This window comes from Rhinolophus sinicus, chromosome 18 (genome assembly GCF_057876585.1).
Source record: "Rhinolophus sinicus isolate RSI-liver-muscle chromosome 18, RSI-T2T, whole genome shotgun sequence".
NCBI classification, from domain to species: Eukaryota; Metazoa; Chordata; class Mammalia; order Chiroptera; family Rhinolophidae; genus Rhinolophus; species Rhinolophus sinicus.
In genome coordinates, this window is record NC_142518.1 from 117,309,652 (window position 1) to 117,330,522 (window position 20,871).

The window sequence follows — 20,871 nt, forward strand, 5'->3', positions numbered from 1 at the left end:
TAGTTCAGGTAGTTTACTTTTTGACTGATGCTCAGCAGGGACTAGTAGCTTAGTGGTTCTTTCTGTGTTCTGAGAAGGCATGGCCTTGGACATATGCACAGTCTTCCAGATTGCCAGGGATGAGTGATTTTATTTTTAAGCCTGTGTTTCTAGCTGTCACTTCTGGGTCAGAGCAACTTATTGGTCAGTGTTTGGCCAAGTTTCTTTCGCCAGCAAAGCTTCTGCCCTGTGTTGATGGGTCTGCAAGTGTTGGGAAATGCTTTTAAGTCTGTCCCACATTCTGCACTGATCTTCGTAAATGGGTATGACCCAGCACATGCACACAACTTTTTCAACCCCGAGTTGACTGTGCTCCCAGGAGGGCTGTTTGGCTCCCTGTAGGGTTCTATTAAACTTGGCTGCTCTGCTTGCACTAGCTCCTCCTAATTGCTCTCCACCAAGATCTCCATTGTTTTTAATAATGTCCTTAGGGATGGAGTTCTCCATGCTCTGTTTCAAATGAAGTTAGTCCTGAGATGGAGCGGGGGAAGTCTTTGCCCTCATCACATACATGCGGCCTTGGAAAGAACCAGAGCTGGGCACTGGGGTTCCAGAGTGAAACTACCACTCTTCAACTGGGCACCGGGGCTTGGTGGCAGTCCCTGGTATTCTGTTTTCCTCTCCTTGAGTGAAACCTCCAACATTTGAGTCAGCTGGGGTGAAAGAAATCATGGCCCCCAGTACTTTCAGCGTGCATATGGAGCAGTGTGTCCACCCTAAGAGTGAGGGCTGAGGATGGGAGGAATCTGCAGTCCTCTTGGCTGTGTCTACCTGGAACAGTTTCTGCACCACAGGGTTTGGGGATGGGAGGGGAGAGAAATGCAGGCAGCTACCTCTGCCAGGGGGTGAAACCATAGCCCGAGTGGAAGCTGGGGAAAGAGGAAGCCCTACCCTCCTCAACATCTTCACTACACCTGCCAGAACAGAGCACCCAGGGTAGAACTTCTGTAACATACACCTGATGGGGTGAAGAGTGTGCTGGTGATTCCTTAAATGCCACAGACTCTTGCTGTTCTTCTTGAGATTTACTAGGTTTTGTTGAATAAATATTTCTCCATTTGCTATATGCTCTTTAGACAATTTATAGAGACTAAATGATTGTTTTTTGAAAAGATAATTTTTAGTTAAATTGTTCTTTTGCTAGAGAGAGGATCCACTGAACTTCTTACTTCACCACTCTTGGACTTTCACTCTCCAAAACACAGTTGGCCCTTGAACAGATTTGAACTATGTGGATCAACTTATACATGGATTGTTTTGTTCAAGAGTCAACTACGTTTTTGAACATAACTTTTGAGTGGAAATATGGTCCAGCAAAAACAGAAATGGACTGGGTGTCAGGAACCAGGATTTTCATTTCAACTTGGCCTCTAGCAAGTTCAGTGACTTCTTCTGAAGTTCAGTTCCCGCATTTGTAGAATGAGGAAATTGTATGAAAGGACCTCTAAATTCCTTCCAAGCCTAAAATCTTATTTTATGAAATAGAAATTAAATAGAAACTCATCAGTGAAAAACATTCTACCACCACTGTGTGAGAACAGGAAATATAGAAATAATCCACTGCCTTTTTTAAGCCAAAAAATGTTCCAACCTGTTTGTAATTAGAATGCATACTTAAAATCCAACTCCCCCTAGCTAGTCAAAATGCTAGTTTAATGCATGGCTTGCTGTCAAGACATTTCTCCACCCCAAAGATTTCATTCTTGATCATTACAGCTGAGAAACAGGGAGCAACACAATGTTGCCTTTCACTGATTGGTCATCAAAAATATGACAGCTTAATTCTAAGTGAAAGCAGTATAATTTGCTACCATTTTACCCATATTATAAGCTCTGCAAGCAATTACTTTCTCTCTGAGACAATTCCAAGTTTTCACCTTCTGTAAAAGGTTGCAAAAGGCCACACTCCCAGAGTGACCATTAATTATCTGTACTTATTCTGAGTGTGTCAATAGCAAAATATCAGTTCTCCCTATACACTGCAGAAAAGAACTGCTTCAATGGGACACCCATTGCTAGTTACAAAGATATATTGTTTATTTAGTACTGATTATCTGCACAGATTGCTATAACAATAAAACTGTAAAGGACCTCTCTCACTGAGTCATTTTGTCTTAACTAATCAGTTTTAACTAGTTTATTTGACTTAATATTGTCACCTAATATACCGTTTACATTCCAACTCTATATACTCAAAGTAGGGAGAAGGGGCCTTTCTATAACTTAAGAAAGTTGCCATTGCAAACATATTGAAATGCTTCCAACTGCTAATCCACAACAGAATGTGCCATGATAAAGCTACAAGGTAAGAGAGTTATGAATATACACGGACACATCCACCAATTAGGAAGGATAGGAGCAAGATGGCAGTCTGGGCAAAGTGATCCAGAAACAAGGAATCATACCATCTTTAAATATCTGGCCTTTAATGCAAAACACATTTTTAAATTAGCCATCTTCACAAACTGAACTTTGTCAATATCTAAGGGAAAAGGCAAAATATTTATTTTAAGGTAAAAATCCCTACAGATGAAAAGTAAAGGCATATTTTGGGTTTATCCAAATGCTAAGGCTTTTTTCTGATTCTAAGAAATGACCCTCAATTTCCAAATGAGCCCATCTGCTCACCAAGATATTTCTATGATAAAAACCTCCAAGAAGGCATCTGGCCCAGTTTTTATGATCCCAAATTACCTTGGTTTCAATTTAATTTTTGTAAATTGGGATTCCCTTAGGAAGAAAGCAAATTTTTTAATCTTTAAAATAATGGGATATAAGAAACAAAACCCTATCATCTTGCTCCATTTTCAGAGCCCATATTCTAAAACTGTACGTTATTCATCTCAATACACTAAAAATTATGTTGCAGCTCTGACTTAGAAATGTATACACTTTATCCTTTGTGTATGTAATATTGTAATGCAATTGTAATAAATGTCCTTTTTCTTGTAATTTCTTCTGAGTGAATCATCCTAAAAAGCTTTCCTTTCATTTTAATTCATCTATTATTTCACTGTATGGAACCATCTTAAGATAATGTTAAGAGTTAAGACAAAAATATTTAACTCACTTATAGCCCTTACAAAAACTATGTGTTTCAGGTAACTTAAGTTTTTATTAGCTGAAAATACTGGTTTATGACCATAATGACCCAATGGTCCAGAAAACACCTCCAATCATGTGAAAAAGAATCGCTTCAGATCACATAGTGGGGAAATTATCCCCACCCTAAAAATATTCCTATCCTTCTTTGACTAAATGTTTCCCATGTCACAGGATCACTTATTTATTCACAATTAAAATGAATATTACTAATGGTTACGTCATTCTTACCTGCTTGATTATGCAACTAAGCTAAATCTTTTCCATCAGCATCATTAGAAATGTACAGAAGGAACTAACAGAAGCAAAATTTCTATCTAGACTGACTACATTTCTAGCAACACAGGTGATTTATTCAAAGGAAGTGCTTTTATTTTTCCCTTAGAAGAGCACTAATGTCTGTGGCTTCAGAGGAAGGTATGTCCAAAGAAAAAAACCCATTTTGCAGTTGATTACCTATCTCAGTGTTAACTACAACTTCAAAAGCAAGAGAGTACTACTTACTCGGGAGTCAAAGACTGACTGTGAGATAGTGGCTTCAAGCTACTTATCAAATTGCCTTTACATAACAAAATTGTACACCTGAGTTAGATAAGTTTAGATATCTTCCTACCAATGACGATGTAAAACAGAAAAAACCATCCGTCTCACCCATTCCAAATTATCATTTAAAACACATTAAAACCATAAACCAGTAAAATAAATACTTTAAGACCTTTTCTGAGAAATAAAACCTCATTACACACAGTCATGTAGTTGGTCATTAGTTACACAGTTTTTCAAACTGAATGATTACTACCAAATTAATGCAAATTCAAATTATAAAAGAGAGGCGCTTTCTAAGTGAATACATACCAACATCTTAGTAACTAATTCTAGCAGGTAAAACCTGATTATTTCATTTGTGTTCCTCCTTGTTCAGCAATTTAAATTGCCGAAAAGGGAAGGGAAGAACTTGTAATAAAGTAATTCTGAAGTGTCAATACAGATTAGAGCCCTGATCATCGAGCCCTGTCCTAGTTACCTAAAGAGTCACCATTTTAAGTGGATGTTGCTTTATACACGTGAGTACACACACACACACACACTCACACACACACGTGCAATGCACACATCTCATTTAGTTGTTTCTTTGTATAACTTCAGATAACAAAAGCAGTGCATTTTAGATGGAAATAGGAAAGGCAATTAACTTCCTAAGCTCTTTCCATCACTCCCAGTATGGCAACTCTCAAATTACATCAGCGTTTGTAAGTCTTTAAAGAGAAATATATAAATTTTTGTCCAAAACAACAAAAAAAAGCTATGAAACTCCCTACTATAATGCCTCATTTTGGTGGAAAAATAAAATTCCCACCACTAGATGATAGTTATAATGCTGGTTAATGATGAAGGACATTCTACATACAAACATGAGAATTAATGTTTTTCCTCCAAAAGGTATATAGTGTCAAGTACTTTAAAAGATGTAAGTATAGGTATCTATCATTGAAGTATTTCTGTGGGGGCAGCGAGGAAAGAGAAACAATGAACCCCATTGTCCTCTTTTTTATTTACCTTAAAAAACAGACCTTCCATCTAAATTATCAGCATAAAGGAGGTTTTAAAAACTACAAAAATTTGGAAACCAATCTGATTCATCTGGTTATGGATATGAAACGGCTATCAGGCCTCAAAAATGGGGTAAAGCCAAATAGTAACAAAAATGATGATTTGAGCATAACTGAGGCAGTAACAAGAAAATAATTTGGGGATAAATACAGATACCACATTAGATAGATTATGAAAGAAGTAAAATTCAAATCCCCTTTCAAACACATTGTATCTAAAAGAAGGAGTATAGATAATGGGAATGTAAGATTTTTTTTTTTAATAAAACACTTCTGCTTCAGTGCAAATGTGAAGTCAAAAAAAAAAAAAAGAAAGAAAAGAAAACGCCTCATGTAACTTAGCAGGAACAGTTTCCACAGCCTTTCACACTGTTGACAATTTCTTCCTGGAGTTTCTTCCTTTCCTCCTCTTTGGACATAGTTTCTTTCTTTGCATGCCATTTGGGGTTATCTTGGCTGAGCACATGACTGCTCTGTGTATGCCACATTTCTGAATAGATACTGCCAGGGGTAGCAAGCAAAGCATGGTGGGTACCACGTTCAGCTACCTTACCCTAAAAAGCAAAAACAAGAGAGACACAGAGAAAGGTCAAGTACCAGCAAAATAATAGCAAATACATAACTCAGGACTTTGAAGGGTTTTGAAGATTTGCATTCATTAAAATACCTCTCCCAATTGCTGATCTATAGTGTAAATGGGTAAAAGTGAAGTAGGAATGCCTTCCTCACTGCTGAGCTATCAGTCCAGTGAACAAACAAAAAGCTATGAAACTCCCTACTATAAAATCACTTCACTTAAAGCAAATTAACATTTTAATGCTTAATTTTTCATTCTGAAGGCAGAAAAGGTAACATTTTTTTAAGGTGGTATTTTCTGTAAATGGCAACTATTTACATCACATATACATAGGCAATTCAACACTCATACTATCTCACATTCCCAATGCCTCATTCCTCAGTTTCCTAATATCATTTGTTATATCATAAGTGTTGTTTAAATTAATATTCAGCGACCTTATTAATGACTGCATTAAGTATTACCGATTGAGCCAAGTAGGTTCTAGGATTTCAATTATTTTACCATACAATTTTTCATTCTTCCTGGACTCAGTAACTGCCTTGTTTTCATTTGCTTAATTTTCAGTGTCACTATTGGTAATGCTCTCTAAACTTTATTCCAGAATCATAAAACCCGACTGAACATTACTTTTCTCATAATCAACTATATTTGGTAATCTATTAGTTCAATTTTCCCCTCTAGATAGTCCTCTCCAGCTTTTAGGTTCTTTATCTTAAATTCTGAAATTTGATGATAATGTGTCTTGGTGGTTTTGGTCTTTTCTTTCCATTCGATGTGGTGGTTACTCCATAGGCCCTTTCAATATGGAAGCTCATACGCTGAAGTCCTGAATTATTATTTATTTGATCATTTCCTCTCCCTTTTCTAGTCAGATATCGGATTTCTTAGACCAATTCTCTCGTTTTCTTATCTTTTCTTGATTTTTTTCTCTCTTTGTTCTACTCTTTGGAAATTTCCTTGACTTTATTTAAGTAATGACATTTTTCATTTCCAAAATCTCTTGTTCTCTGCTTGTTCAGTATTTATTTACCACCCTCATTTTAAATTTTGAAATGATGCAAGAACAATGAAGGTGCATATGCTTCTCCTAATTTAGCAACTGTCAATTTTTCCATATTTGCTTTTTCTCTCTTCATCCTCTAAGTTTACACTATTTTTGCTAAATAATTTGAGAATCAGATACAGATATCATTACATTTCACCCCTAAATATTTCGCTAACATGTATCTCCTAAAAATGAAAATATTCTCCTATGTGACTGAAATACGTTATCACACCCAAGAAATTTACGTAACATAGAGTCTATATTTCCTCCATTGTCCCAATAATGTTCTTTATATGTATTTTTTCCATCCAGGATTCAATCAGGATCAACACATTGAATTTATAAGTTTCTGGGTCTTTGTGGGTGTGTGTGACACTGACATTTTTAAAACATCCAGGCTTCTTTTTCTTTTTATAGATTTTATTGGGGAAATGGAACAGGACTTTATTGGGGAACAGCGTGTACTGTTCCAGGACTTTTTTTTTTCCAAGTCAAGTTGTTGTCCTTTCAATCTTAGTTGTGGATGGTGCCGTTCAGCTTCAAGTTGTTGTCCTTTCAGTCTTAGTTGTGGAGGGCGCAGCTCAGTGCCAGGTCCAGTTGCCGTTGCTAGTTGCAGGGGGCAGAGCCCACCATCCCTTGCGGGAGTCGAACCGGCAACCTTGTGGTTGAGAGCCCACTGGACCATGTGGGAATCGAACCGGCAGCCTTCGGAGTTAGGATCATGGAACTCTAACCACCTGAGCCACCGGGCCGGCCCCAGGCTTGTTTTTTTTAAAGAATACCCTTCACGTTGTATTTGTCTAGCTGTTCCTGATTATTAGATCCAAGCTAAATGTTTTTGCTAGAAATACCGTATAGGTGATAATGTATTCTCAGTACATTACATCAGGAGGTACATGATGTCAATTTGCTCCACAATTAATGATACTAAGTTTGATCACTTGGGTAAGGTAGTGTCTACCAGATTTCTCTATTTTAAACGTACTTATTCTCTTTGTAATTAATAGGTAATCTATAGGTTAAACTTTCAAACTATTAATATTCTATTCTCTAATTCTTTTTCACTATATGGTTTTAGCAACCAATGATGATCCTTACCTAAATCAATTATTACAATGGTTGTTGAAAAATGTGACTTTCTAAATTTATCATTTGTTCATCGTTTGTCTTAATGAGAAACAGCATTTAGTGCCGAAGACCTACTTGGACCTCATTGTTTCTAGGCCTTTTCAGTGAATAGAGTTAGCATTATACCCTCTAGGTCCATCCATGTTGTCACAAATTGTAAGATGCTTTTGAGGAACCTCCATAGTGTTTTCCATAGTGGCTGCATCAATCTGCAATCCCACCAACAGTGCACAAGGGTTCCCTTTTCTCCACATCCTCATCAACATTTGTTTGTTGATTTACTGATGATACCCATGCTGACAGGTGTGAGGTGATATCTCATCGTGGTTTTTATTTGCATTTCTCTGATTATCAGTGATGTTCATCATCTTTTCATGTGTGTTGGTCATCTGTATGTCCTCTTTGGAGAAATGTCTATTCATGTTATCTGCCCATTTTTGGATAGAATTGTTCACCCTTTTGTTATTGAGTTGTATGAGTTCCTTATATATTTTGGATATTAGCCTCTTATCAGATATATCATTTGTGAATAACCTCTCCCGTTCGGTACATACATACAATGGATAAAACCGACATCAAAGACTTTACTATTGTTTTATCCCAAGAAGAATCCTCCAATTTTTTTTTGCTGCTGAGGGAAGGAGTAATGATAGTACTAGAAATAAACAACCGATTGGCAAGGTTCTTAGAGCCAGCGGCACAAAGAGGGTCTGTGACCTAGTGTTTTTACTGGTTACTCTCTCTCCTCTTTGTTAATTTGCTTGGTAATATTCCTGTGTTCAGAGCCTCCCTGACTCAATTTGCTGACAAGTAAACACATAGCTTCTTGCAAACACTGAGAAAAGGTAATCACCAGGCTGTAGGGAGTAAGGAAGGGCCTTGGGAATGCTACTTCTTATGTAGACTTAGACTTAACATTAATACTACAAGAGACTGCTGACAGAACAAACGAAATCATATTAGTTTTAGTGGAAAATAATAATCTGTGATCTTCATAATCAAGCAATTATAGACTCATCAAATTATAAAGACATTTTAGATACAGGTGCTGTAATCATTAATAAATTAGCTCCAGTTAGAATCCAAAGCCCAGGTGGCAATGCAGTGATCTAACTAGAGATAATGTGAGCCCAATGGCATGAGGCAGGTAAGCACATGCCTTTTTATATTTATAATAAAAGGCTGTATTTGCACGACTGCATACAATTGGAAAATTTAGTAAAAAGTACAAAACAGCAGATTTTATTTCAGATTCTTAGACATCAATGAAATAATAAAGTGTATTTACAATATTTCCCATTTAAGACATACTGGTACAATCATACTGAAAAAAATCAGGTTACTTTCTAATGAATGTTGGCATTTATGCACAAACCAACAAAAGACATAGGGTCTCAAGTACACAGGTAACTTATAAAGGAAATAATATTAGGTTGGTGCAAAAGTAATTGTGGTTTAAAAGGTTAAAAATAATTGCAAAAGCCGCAATTACTTTTGCCCCAACCTAATATATATACCACAGAACTGAACACCACATAAGAAATTTTAGTGGTGTGAAAAAGTCTCTCTCAATAACCCAATATAGAAAGTATATGAGAATGCCTCTTCTGCCTTAACTCCCACTACTCAGGCTTTCAAAATGATAAAGAATTGAATGCTTATTTACTACCAGGGAAAGATAATCATAAAAAAGTCTGAATGGGAGGTGAAAAATTGAACAATGTTAGAAATATCAAGGATGGGGGTGGGGTGGGGGGAAGTACTTACAAAAAGGAGAAAAGGAAAACTATTACAATTTTCAAATGTGCCAATCATAATATGGTACTCTGATTTATTTAGAACACTCTTATAGCAATTCCCTTAGAAGAGACAAAGTAGGCTGTCCATTTTCTTACTTTCCCCATGAGAAAAAAGATAAAATAAAAATGGGCATGCTTGGAAATGACCATTTTATGATAATCTTGTTTTAGACAATGGTATGCACAGCTATTAGGACAATGAAAATATGAAATACAGTAATGACACTAAGCAAAGATTCTGTACAAAGCAAAAACGAATGCAGAAAAATTATTTTACACACACACACACACCCTTTAAGACCTGCTTCTATCATGAGGATTTAATGCTTTCCTTGTCTAACTTTGCTTTTAATACTTTAATAAAGAATGAGCTAATATAGTTTATTCCCTCTTGGATGTAGCATGCATTATTTCTTATCAAAAGGAGATAAAAACAGAATGCCATCAGAATTCAACCTCATTCAGAGAACACAAAGCCTATATCTCTTTAGAAACAACACTTAAGTTCCTTGTGTTTGTAACAACTCCGCGCAGTAAACTGTGAAGCTCAAGGTCTCACCTGGTCCAGGACAATGATTTCATCTGCATCGACCACTGTTGAAAGTCTGTGTGCGATGAAAACAGAAGTTCTGTGCTTCACTGCATCCCTCATGGCACCAAGAATAGTCTGCAATGTTGACAACAAGAATAGGAGGGAAAAAGATCTGCCTACTAGGGAAATGCAACTTAATCATACACTCCTTACGGAGCATAAAAAAAGCCAATTAATTTTGTATTATATAAACTTTCTACCACTACCAAACATTTGACCTAATCGAATCATTAACTAAAAAGAGGAGAAAATCTTTCAAAAAGGGAAAGCAGACATGACCACATTATCATTGAAAAAAATGATCTTTAACATGGGCACCATTTCTTTAAATTAGAAAGTCTGGGGGATGGTGCATATTTTCTATACTTAAAAACAAACAAATAAGCCATGATGATGAATCCAGTGACATTGCTGCTTATCTGGTCAATGAGAGCCAAATGAAATGAGGAAAATTTTTCTATCCTTAGTTCAAACTCAGGACAGAAAGGATGAAAAAGCCAACTGTGTATGTGTCACTTGAGGGAGCTTCTTTCTCAAAAGCATTCTGACTTCTGAAGGCAGTCTGCAAAATCCATTTTTATTTACTGCCTGTAACGTGTAAGACAGTTGTATATATACACAGCTGTACTTGGAAACCTGGGTCCAAGGACAGCTAGCTAGATGGAAATAGTGTGGGGGATGGGGATATACCAATAGCTTCCTACACATATTTCTAAACACTGTATTTATGAAAGAAATGAAATTACCAAGAGTAGATGGTTACCCAGGAAAAGAAGACCTTGTATTTTACTAGTGCAGGGCCAATTCTAAGAAAATCTGTGATGTTTGTGGTAAATGTGGAAGACACATTTTTAATAAAAAAGTTCTCATAAGCAGATTCCTACGCTGGTCCTGCTCAAGGGCCCCCGTAAATATAACAAATCCTTATGCTAAATAATTCACTTAGAAATTAAACTGTTTTAAACACATGGCAGATGGAATAATGTGCCCTGAATCTTAATTCCATGTGCAAATATTACGTCATACATGCTATGAAACTGGACTTAGGCTTATCCTTCAACACCAAGCTTTTAATACGTATTCAAGTAAAATGTAGCTGAACAGAAGCAACTGACAAATAGCATGTGCCTGTCTGCAACTGTAGGTCAAGGGGATTCATTCACGACTTTGGTACTTAATGCAAAGATGTTGTTACCATGACATCAGTGTCACAACACCTCAGTGCTGTGAAACGAATATAAACTGATACCTGCACCATAGTGACTTGCTCCATGAGAAGTAAAGGGCTTCCTGGTGTGTACTGTGTCTCAACCATTCACAGACTTGTTTTAATGACTATTAAGTAGCAATGGCAGAAAGACAAACCTTCTCCCTTTGTCAGCAGATCAGGCAATTTCTACAGCTTTGCAAGATGCAAGGGTAATACGAGGTGTCACACAGTTCCAAAAGGAGACACGTTTGCAAATGGACTTAACAAGCTGGCATTCTTACCATCAACACTTGCTACTGGGGAAAGAGGGCTAGGTATTTTTCTAGCCCCTCCTACTAAAGTTCATTCAAAATCCAAAAGGATGTAGGCATTTTACTGAAACTTCCAAGGAGAACATTAAGCATTGTGAGTTGAAGAGATTTGTGTATTCATCATCATTTACCTCTTCAGTAATTGAATCTAATGATGAAGTGGCTTCATCATAGAGAATGACTGGGGGGTCCTTCAAAATGGCTCTTGCAATGGCTACTCTTTGCTTCTCTCCTCCTGATAAAGAAAAATTTTAGTTTAAGGAAGCACAGCATAAAGGCATATTTAATGTTTCTAGTATTTCCATTGAGTATAACCACCAAGTAATATCTTTAACATTTACCTCTCCTGATCACTATTCATTTTACTCTGTTGTAAGAGTCTAAGCTCATAGTATATCCTTTGACAAGCTACATTCCTTGGAACATAAATGTAATTCTGGATTCTGACTTCATGGCAGGTGAAAGAATGAAGAAGGGGGTAACCATTTTGATTCCACAAGTATTCCTCTCACCAGAATTATGCTCATTACATGTTACTTTATATGTACTTTATATTACTTCCCAATGAACGACAATCTCAGACAGAAAAATTTCAGTACTACAGATGACAATGCCAAAACCAAATTCAACATCTGAAACCTGTAAACCTAAAGACATGAAACTATGAATATCTAAATTTATCTCAACATAAAAAAGTACCATTCAGCCAGTATTCTTAAGTATTTTTTGACAGAAAGCTATTATTTTCACAGCACTCTTCAAAGTTAAGGGTTTATACTAGATACCTCTTATTTCAGCTTAGTTATTTGCTATTTGGTCTCTAGTATAACAAAATTTTAAAACAGAAAGGAAACAAGAGGTTCAGGAAGGTTAAGTGATTTGTTCAAGGTCACAGCACGAGCTCCAGTACAATCTTGACTACACCTAACTGACTTCCCTCACAAGGTGCAAGCTCACATTTATTCTTAAATATTCTCTAGTGAAAATAAAGCAATCTTCCTTTCTTCACAGGGATTTCTGTAGGTCTAAGGTCGTCCGTATTACACAGAACTATGCTTACAAGACATACTTGTTTCCATTGTGCTTCACTTATTGTTTCAGATACTGCATTTTTTTTTTTACAAACTGGAGGTTTGTGGCAACCCTGCATCAAGCAAGCTTTTTTAACTCTCAAGTCATTTAATTAGCATAGTAGTTGCACACAGTATGTACCTAATCAATGTTGTGAATAAATGAAGCTAGTTTGTAACGAGAAATGGGGATTCATTAAAATCATGCACCGTATTCTTCATTCTCTTTTTGCCTTACCCTAAACTAAACTAGAATGAAGAACAAAGGTAAAGGATGTAGTATGTTTATATGAGTGACGTTAATACTTTCAGGCATTAGATATCATTATACTTTAGAATTCAAATAATTTAGGGCAAAGGAACATATACTTATGGAGCCTCCAAAAAATTCAGTCATTTTAGGACAACTCATTATTAAACTTATCAATTTAATAGTTAAACACTTAAATAGACATGTACAAGCCCCCAAATTTACTTGACCATTGAATCAACAAGGTCATGAAAATGAAATTGGCTGTAAGGAAGGTATAGCAGTTAAGTGTATGGTGCCAGGTAGATACTGGAGGTATCAGGATGATGACTTCATAAGGTGTATAAATGTCCAACTACTACGTTGTACACCTGAAACTACTGTAATATTATACATCAACTGTTATTGGAAAATAAATTACAAAGAAAGGAAGCAGAGCAGTTGAGCATGTCAAGTACAAGGAAGTGTAAAGTACTGAAAACATCCCATGATGATCTAGGAAATTATGATGAGATACACTATTTACTGTCAAATTACTTCTCCATACTCTTCCTGTTTTCCCAGGTGAATAATGATATTGGCTTTCCTTTAATATTAGAATATGGATAACTAGCTAACAGAGATTTGAGCATATATCCACCACTTACTATTAAGCACTCACGTGTTTGCGGCTGCAAGTGAACAAAAAAGACTTGTATGACTTGAGAACAGTTCTTTCTAGTATGTTCATAGTGACGGAAAGGAGACTGGGGTACCTTATCTAAAGCACCTGGATGAGAAGCGGGTTTGTAATCCTTCTAGAAAATGGCTCTGATAAATTAGAGTTTGAAGGGAGTATACAAATGTGGGGGGCACGTCAAAAATCTCTGATTACCTGAAAGTTTGAGTCCTCGTTCCCCTACTTGGGTGTCATATCCATATGGCATGCGAAGAATTGCATCATGGAGTCCAGCTAATTTTGCCACTGCATACACTTCCTCAGGTGAGGCATTCATGTTTCCATATAAGAGGTTGTAGTAAATGGTATTATGGAAGAGAACGGCATCCTGGAGCACATTGACACATACATTTATGCTCATTATAAAAATTACAACAGTAAAGATATAACAGCAGAAGGGACAAACATGATATTAATCCCTTTCGTGACCCCTCAGCCCTTCCAGAGCTAACCATGAACAATTTGTTGTGTATCATTCCCGACTTCTTTCGATGCATTTATATGCCTAAACACACACTTTTTTTTCAACACAAGTGGGGCCATACTGTATGTACCATTTTGCAAATTGCTTTTTTCACTTAACATATCCTGGAGATTGTATATGCCAGTAACAGAAACCTACCTCATTCTTTTTAACAGTTGTGTAATACTAAGTATACATCCTAATTTATTTATACATTCCTCTATTGAAGGACATTAACGTAGTATCCAAATTTTTGCTACTACAAAGAATGCTGGAATAAAATAGCATTGTATATATGACTTTGTGCCCCCATGAATTTCTGTAAGAAGGATTCCTATAACTAGAGTGATGGGTTAAAAGGTAATCATGTTTATCTATCGATAGTATTGTCCAACTGTCTTCCAAAATTGCTCTGACAAGTATACATTCCAACCAATAGTGTATGAAGGTGCCAGGTCTCCACACCCTCTGCAGCCCCAGAGTTACAGATATTATTTCAAATAATATCTTAATCATTTATATACCCGCTACTAATATAGAATATCCTTTTACTGACATGGTACATAAACCCAATGAGGTTAATGTTCTATAAAGAGATAGTACTTATTTTTAAATATTTATATTCAGAAAAAAGTTAACAAATGGTAACTGGAAACTTTGAAAATATAAAAACTAAGGTGAAATAAAAATTAATTAAATCATCTATAATCCTACCAGATAGCCATAACTACTATTAACCAAAATGTTTCTCCTATCCTTTTTCTCTCCTGACATGTATTCATTTATAAAATTGGGAGCATATTATGTTTTCTTTTGGTATACTTTTTTTCAACAAACTTTGTACCTGAGTATTTTTCCCTAATACTCAGTATTCTTTACAAACACGGTATTTACAAATGGCTGTATATTTGATACTATGATGCTAATTTAACCTTCTACTTATTGTTGGACATTTATGTTGTTTCCAACTTCTACTATTATAAATACTACAAAAGTGAAGTATTTGCTCTGTTCACATCCGTTTGTTTCTTTACTAAAACTTCCTATAGGCAGAATTATTGGAATAAAGGGTATGAATATTTTTCAGGCTCTTGATACATATTGCCAATTTGCCCATCAGGAAAGCTGTATGTTTCCAACAGCAAAAAAAAGCCATTGTACACAGCCCTGCCCAAACTGCATGCTATGAAATTTAAAATCTCTGCCAATCTCATAAGTGAAAAGTGGTATCCAGTTTGATTTGATTGATTTTGTTAAGACCAGCAATGCAAATGATCACCTTTTCTTTCCTTTCCTATTTTCCTTTAGTGAACAAAATGTTTTCCTTTACACAAGACAATGGCAGGAATCTAGTCATACCTCATTAGATGGATCAGGACACTGACTCCTAAGTAGGCACAGCCCAGAATTCGGTTCACTTGATACACCGTTTAGGTCAGTGTTTCCCAACATACAGTCTACGAATCATCTGTATCTGAATCACCTAGGCAGCATATTCAAAAATGCAGGTTTTTGGGCCCCACACTGCCCTCCTAAAGCAGAACTGGGGTACGTGAAAGAGAGTGGGGATTTCAATGCTCTCCCTGGGTGATTCAATTCATGCACGCTAGCATTTGGGGTTCTCAGAGAGAGGGAGGACAGGACAGAGTACGATGTATCAGATAACTTGGGGATCATTTATAAGCTATACATCCCTGTCTGATCCCTTTTTTACAGGTCTCCAAGGGATCTGATTCAGATTCTAGGCTGCAACTAATTCCCAGGTCTCTCTATTGGCTTTCCGCATAAGAAAAACTCACATCCTACAAAGCTGTCTCCTTGTCTTTTCAGCTTACTCTGAATTTACTTCCCCCCTTGTCATTCATCAAATACTCATTAAATGCTTACTATGGGTAAAGAACTGGGTGTGGGACTGAGGGGGCAGTGGGGAACAAGGCACACAAACTTGCAGTCGGCAGCCAACCTGCATTTTTAAATAAATTCACTGTCAAAAACTGTTCAAAATGACAATAGTTTACATTTACTGAACAATTATGTGATAGAAATGGTGCCTGATGCTTCACACATATTCTCTCTAATCCATAATAATTCAATCCTATAAGCGAAATGGGACCCTTATTTTACAGAAGAGGAAACTGAGGCCCAAGATCACAGAACTTATAAGGGTTAGAGCTGGGGTTAGAATCCAGTTCTTTCTGACTCCAGTCTGGGCTCTTTCCTTTATGTTATGCTGCCTTTCTAAGGCTTAAAAACTCTTTCTGTCATGCAGATGTTCCATTCACTTTGTTTTTAATAGTCTTTTTGGTAGAAGAATTTGGCCTGTAGGGCCTAATGCCTTGAATTCATGTCATTACCTGAGGCACTACTCCCACTGCTCTCCGAAGGCTCTCCAGACTCACATCTTGTATATTCTGACCAGCAATGTAAATGTTACCCTTCTGAGGCTCATAGAAGCGAAACAATAGCCTCACTATCGTGCTTTTCCTGAAATTGGAAACAAGGAAAGGTTATTCAGCTCCTATTGCCATTAGTGAACCCCCGTTTTAAACCACAGTAGTAATTTGATTGTGATAAAGAAAGAATATTACATTGGGACTCATTCATCAATTCAGAATTTTATAAATAACTAAATTACCCACCCTGACCCACTACCTCCTACAATGGCCACTTTCTTTCCTGCAGGGACTTCAAAAGATATTCCATTAAGAACTTTCTGCCCCTCAGTGTATTCAAAATGCACATTATCAAAGGCCACCGTAGCTGTCTGTGGTGTGATCTGAAGGGGAGATGCCATCACTTTGTCCTAGCAGAGAAGAGAAAAAAATGCCACTTTATATACCACCTATAGTACAGCTATCCAGATAATTTTCTAATTCACAGAGAGAAAAAGGAAAGTAATGGGAAAGGACCTTGGAGGTTTATAAGTGAAATTAGACCACTTCCAAGCATGCTTTTAAAGATTTTGTTTTCCCCTTCTTCCGCCTCCCCCCCACACTCTGGTTCAAGCTGTTGTTTCTCGGTCTAGTTGTGTAGGACACAGCTCCCTGGCCCATGCTAGTATTATGAGCCTTGCGCTCCCCCCAGCTGAGGCAGTCAGTTGCCAGTCTTCGGTCAGCCACTCACAGCAGCTCATGGCAGCTCTTGCCAGCTGCCGGCCACTCACTCACGGAAGCCATTCCTGGCAGCACACGGTAGCCCACGCTGACATCCAGCTGCTCATGGCAAATCAGCTCCAGGGAGAGCCATTGTTCACAATCTTAGCTGTAGAGGGCGCAGCTCACTGGCCCATGTGGGAATCGAACCAGCGACCTTGGCATTAGGAGCACAGCGTTCCAACCACCTGAGCCACCGGGCCGACCCAGATTTATTTTTTCATCCCTCACTGCTAAGGTCAAAAACCTTGGATGCTTTCATGTCTGAGCTTTAGGGGAGGTCGGGGGATAGGGGCGGCAGGTAGAGGCATGGTAGACAGGGGATTAAGGAGGTCATGGATGTGAGGAGAGGCAACCACACATTTTATATCAGGATTAGCAAAAGTAAATCAAGTGCAAGTACAAATAATTCAAGTTAACAGAATTTACCCTCTAGGTATAACATTCTTTGCTACACGTAAGGTTTCTAAACATAGCAGTGAAAGCTATAAAGACCTTGGAATATACATGATTGACAGTTCCAATTCTTGCAAAAAAGAAACCAGTGTGCTAACATGGTGATGTAAGAAAATTCCCCTAGAATAATCCTATTAGTGGGATAAAGCTCACATGCTTTTTAAAAGGCACTAAATCAATTACTTACTTTAATTCGGGTGTCTACCTTGAGTAGAGTAAACAAGGTGTTCATATCTATGAGTGCTTGTCTAGTTTCTCTATATACAGTTCCCAGGAAGTTCAGGGGTAATGAAAGCTGAAAAAGCAGTCCATTCACCATTACTAGATCTCCAACAGTAAGGGTACCTTAATATGCAGTTGACAGAAGTAAAAAAAGGATAGTTTAGATATTATAAACATTTCCAGTTTAAGATAGAGAAGTTTATAGTCTGTTACTCTGGAATACAGTTCAAACTATATAAAATGAGCAACTCTTATGACTACTTAAATTTCAAAGCATTTTAATTCATGATTTAGGAACACAGGGCACTTGATATATGGTAAGTAGAATGGAAAAGTCCACCCATACACTATATGTAATATGCAAAAAAAACAGAATGGTTTAAGTGAGGATAGAAATGAAAGGCTAAAAAGCTCTCCTTTCTTCCTAAGACACTAGGTAGTTTCTTTGTAATGTAAAATAGAAATTTTTTTAAAGTATATATTAAAAAATTGGGGCAAATGGGTATCATGATTGAATATAAATAAACCAAATATTAAACCAAATATTAAGGTCACAGTGAATGAATGAATCCTAACTGAGTGGGCAGGTAACAAAAAAGAGGCACCCATATTACGTATTTTTTAAATGTTTTGCAAATGAAAAACTAATAGAAACGTTAAAAGGTTACTAGTAATTCTAAAAAAAAGAATGCTTGAGTTTTAGTCCTTTGCACTAAACACTGAATTAATTACATTACCTTTCAGGTCTATAAGAGAAATTAGAAATATTAAATGCTAAAAAAGAAGTTACTCCTGAAAGAATCAGACTGAACCCCACAAAATGTATAACCAGTAATTCCAGCAATAAAGTTGTTGTGTTAAACAAAAAGAAGGAAGAAAACATCATACAGTGAGGAAAATACATTCTGATACAAAAAGGAAAGTACTAGAATGATGTTAAAGCACATCATTGAACTCACTCTATAATTAAGACTAATATACACATTCCTCTCATGGATCTTCATTTATAAAGTAAAATGTCGATAACGTGAAACCCACAAATCCATTACCTGCCACAATTCCCTGACTGGCCAGCACCATTATAGCTGTTAAACCAACACTGAAGATAGCATTTTGACCGAAGTTCAGCATAGCCAGAGTAGAGGTACTTTTCAACGAAGCAGTCTCATATGTCTTCAAAAATCCATCATACCTTTGTGCTTCGTACTTTTCATTATTAAAATACTACAAAATATACAAAAATAGTAACTACATACAAGTGTAACTAGAAATTATTCTCTTAAGTGATCAGTATACTTTTCATCAGACTTCATGCACAGACACACTCCACTTTAAAAAGTGACTTTCAATACACTGGTCACCTGCACACGGACATCAACTCCCCTAGCAGATTAGCAAATTCTGGGAGGGCAAGGATTAAATATGAAGCTTTTTCTTTTTAAGCCATCATCCCCCATCACAAGTCTCAGCATAGTGCTTTGCACACAAGGGGCATTCAGTAACATTGTTAAAAGGAAAAATGAACAAATACATTAAAGGAAAGCACTATGTTAGGCACCAAGTAGGATAGGCAGTAAAACTGACCAGCTTAGTGTTCATTCTGAATCAAAATGCTAACCACACTCTTGTTAGTTATAGATTAACTCAGAAGGTAAAATTCTGATACCACAAAAAATGGTGCAAACAAAAGAAAAACATGAGGTACTACAATTCCATCACACCTGCAGGTACTAGCTGAACCAGAAGCTCTAACTGACAGCACCTAGCACATTCAAGGGCAGAGCGAACCTTAGTGCAGTGTAAGGAAAGTCTAATAAACATATTACCTTCACAGTTTCATAATTCAGCAGCGAGTCTATGGCGGCATTACCGGCATCATTATCCGCTTTGTTCATTTCTATTCTAAATCTAGTTCTGCAACACAAAGATTTGCACAGGTGTGAAACATCCACTAGAAAAGTATAACTAACTTTTGGACCTTGGCTGGCTCAGGGGACTGACTACCTTACCTCCACCGGGTGACGGCAACTGTGAATGCTGTGTACGCTCCAAGTGTCCCAAGAGTCACCAAGGCAAACTGGGCACCGCATCTGTAATACTGGACAAGGCAAAGGGAGAAATGAGGGGCAAAATAAGTGGTGGATTTCTCATAGGAAACCGTGGAGGCTACAGGAAGTGGCACTAACATGATTTAACTGCTTACAGGAAAGAAGTGTCAAACCACATTCTACATCCTACAGGCTCAAACAAAACTAAGGGCATTTGTTCTCAGCAGACCTAGCCTAAAGGAATGGCTAAAGGAAGTCCTGTGACCACAAAAGAATCCTGGGATATACGGGAGAAAGAAAGAACAACAGAAACAGTGAAAGGATTAGATAAAACCAAAACATAAATTAAAATGGAGAAGAGCAAGTTAATTGAATCAGTAGTACATATTCCATGGTTGTCCTCAGAAGTGCACAGGTTGCTGAATAACACTTTTTAAAAATATACAGTTCTTTATGCATGTTAAATTATGATAGTGTTTACTAAAATAATACATATGCAATATATAGCTTCTAAAATTCTTGATGAGAAAAAAATCAAAATATATAATGGGGGGAAAAAATTAAAAACAGTCGCTGTTCTTGTCAGATAGTTTGTAATATACAACAGCACATCTCAGTCAAGACTTTAATAAAAAATATGTTGCTGAATAAATGAATAATTAATTGCATAAGAAATCAAATAGCTTCAAAAATCTACTTTAAGGTAACTAGGGAAGGAAGCCAAACGGCACTTGCCACATTGGTGCTACTGTCAAATGCTGATAATAACCAGAGCCATGAAAGGAATAAAGATGCATGTATCCACCTTTAATTATAAAACATGAAATTGCCTAAAATGTTATGAGTGGTGAACAGAAAACCAGATAATCTGACCATACCAGTCCAAAGTTCTGTATAAAAATCTCTAACAAAAAAAATTGCAAGCACCAGCTAAATGACTGATCTGGGTGTAGAACTGAACAGATCTTTACAATAACAACACGAGAAAGATTTTGGACAATCCCTGAATCTTCTGGCAAAATAATCAAAGAAATTGCATAACCCTTCTGGCACCACGGAATTTTGCTTTCAAACCA

The 20,871-nt window shown here is 36.9% G+C and overlaps 1 protein-coding gene and 1 long non-coding RNA gene across 2 annotated transcripts in view; one reads left to right on the plus strand and one right to left on the minus strand.

Moving 5' to 3' along the window:
- Positions 1-20,871, plus strand: part of LOC141569549 (uncharacterized) — a 156,239-nt gene that overhangs the window by 71,909 nt on the left and 63,459 nt on the right. The gene's annotated exons all lie outside the window — the stretch shown is intronic.
- Positions 4,675-20,871, minus strand: part of ABCB7 (ATP binding cassette subfamily B member 7) — a 50,498-nt gene continuing 34,301 nt past the window's right edge. Inside the window, exons 6-15 of the mRNA XM_019747975.3 lie at positions 19,757-19,845; positions 19,574-19,661; positions 18,797-18,971; positions 17,713-17,870; positions 16,557-16,720; positions 16,272-16,401; positions 13,611-13,782; positions 11,548-11,651; positions 9,863-9,970; positions 4,675-5,305 (exon numbers count right to left, since the gene is read on the minus strand). Coding sequence (XP_019603534.1) covers positions 5,090-5,305; positions 9,863-9,970; positions 11,548-11,651; positions 13,611-13,782; positions 16,272-16,401; positions 16,557-16,720; positions 17,713-17,870; positions 18,797-18,971; positions 19,574-19,661; positions 19,757-19,845 — 1,404 coding nt within the window. The 3' untranslated portion in view covers positions 4,675-5,089. The remainder of the gene's footprint in view (positions 5,306-9,862; positions 9,971-11,547; positions 11,652-13,610; positions 13,783-16,271; positions 16,402-16,556; positions 16,721-17,712; positions 17,871-18,796; positions 18,972-19,573; positions 19,662-19,756; positions 19,846-20,871) is intronic.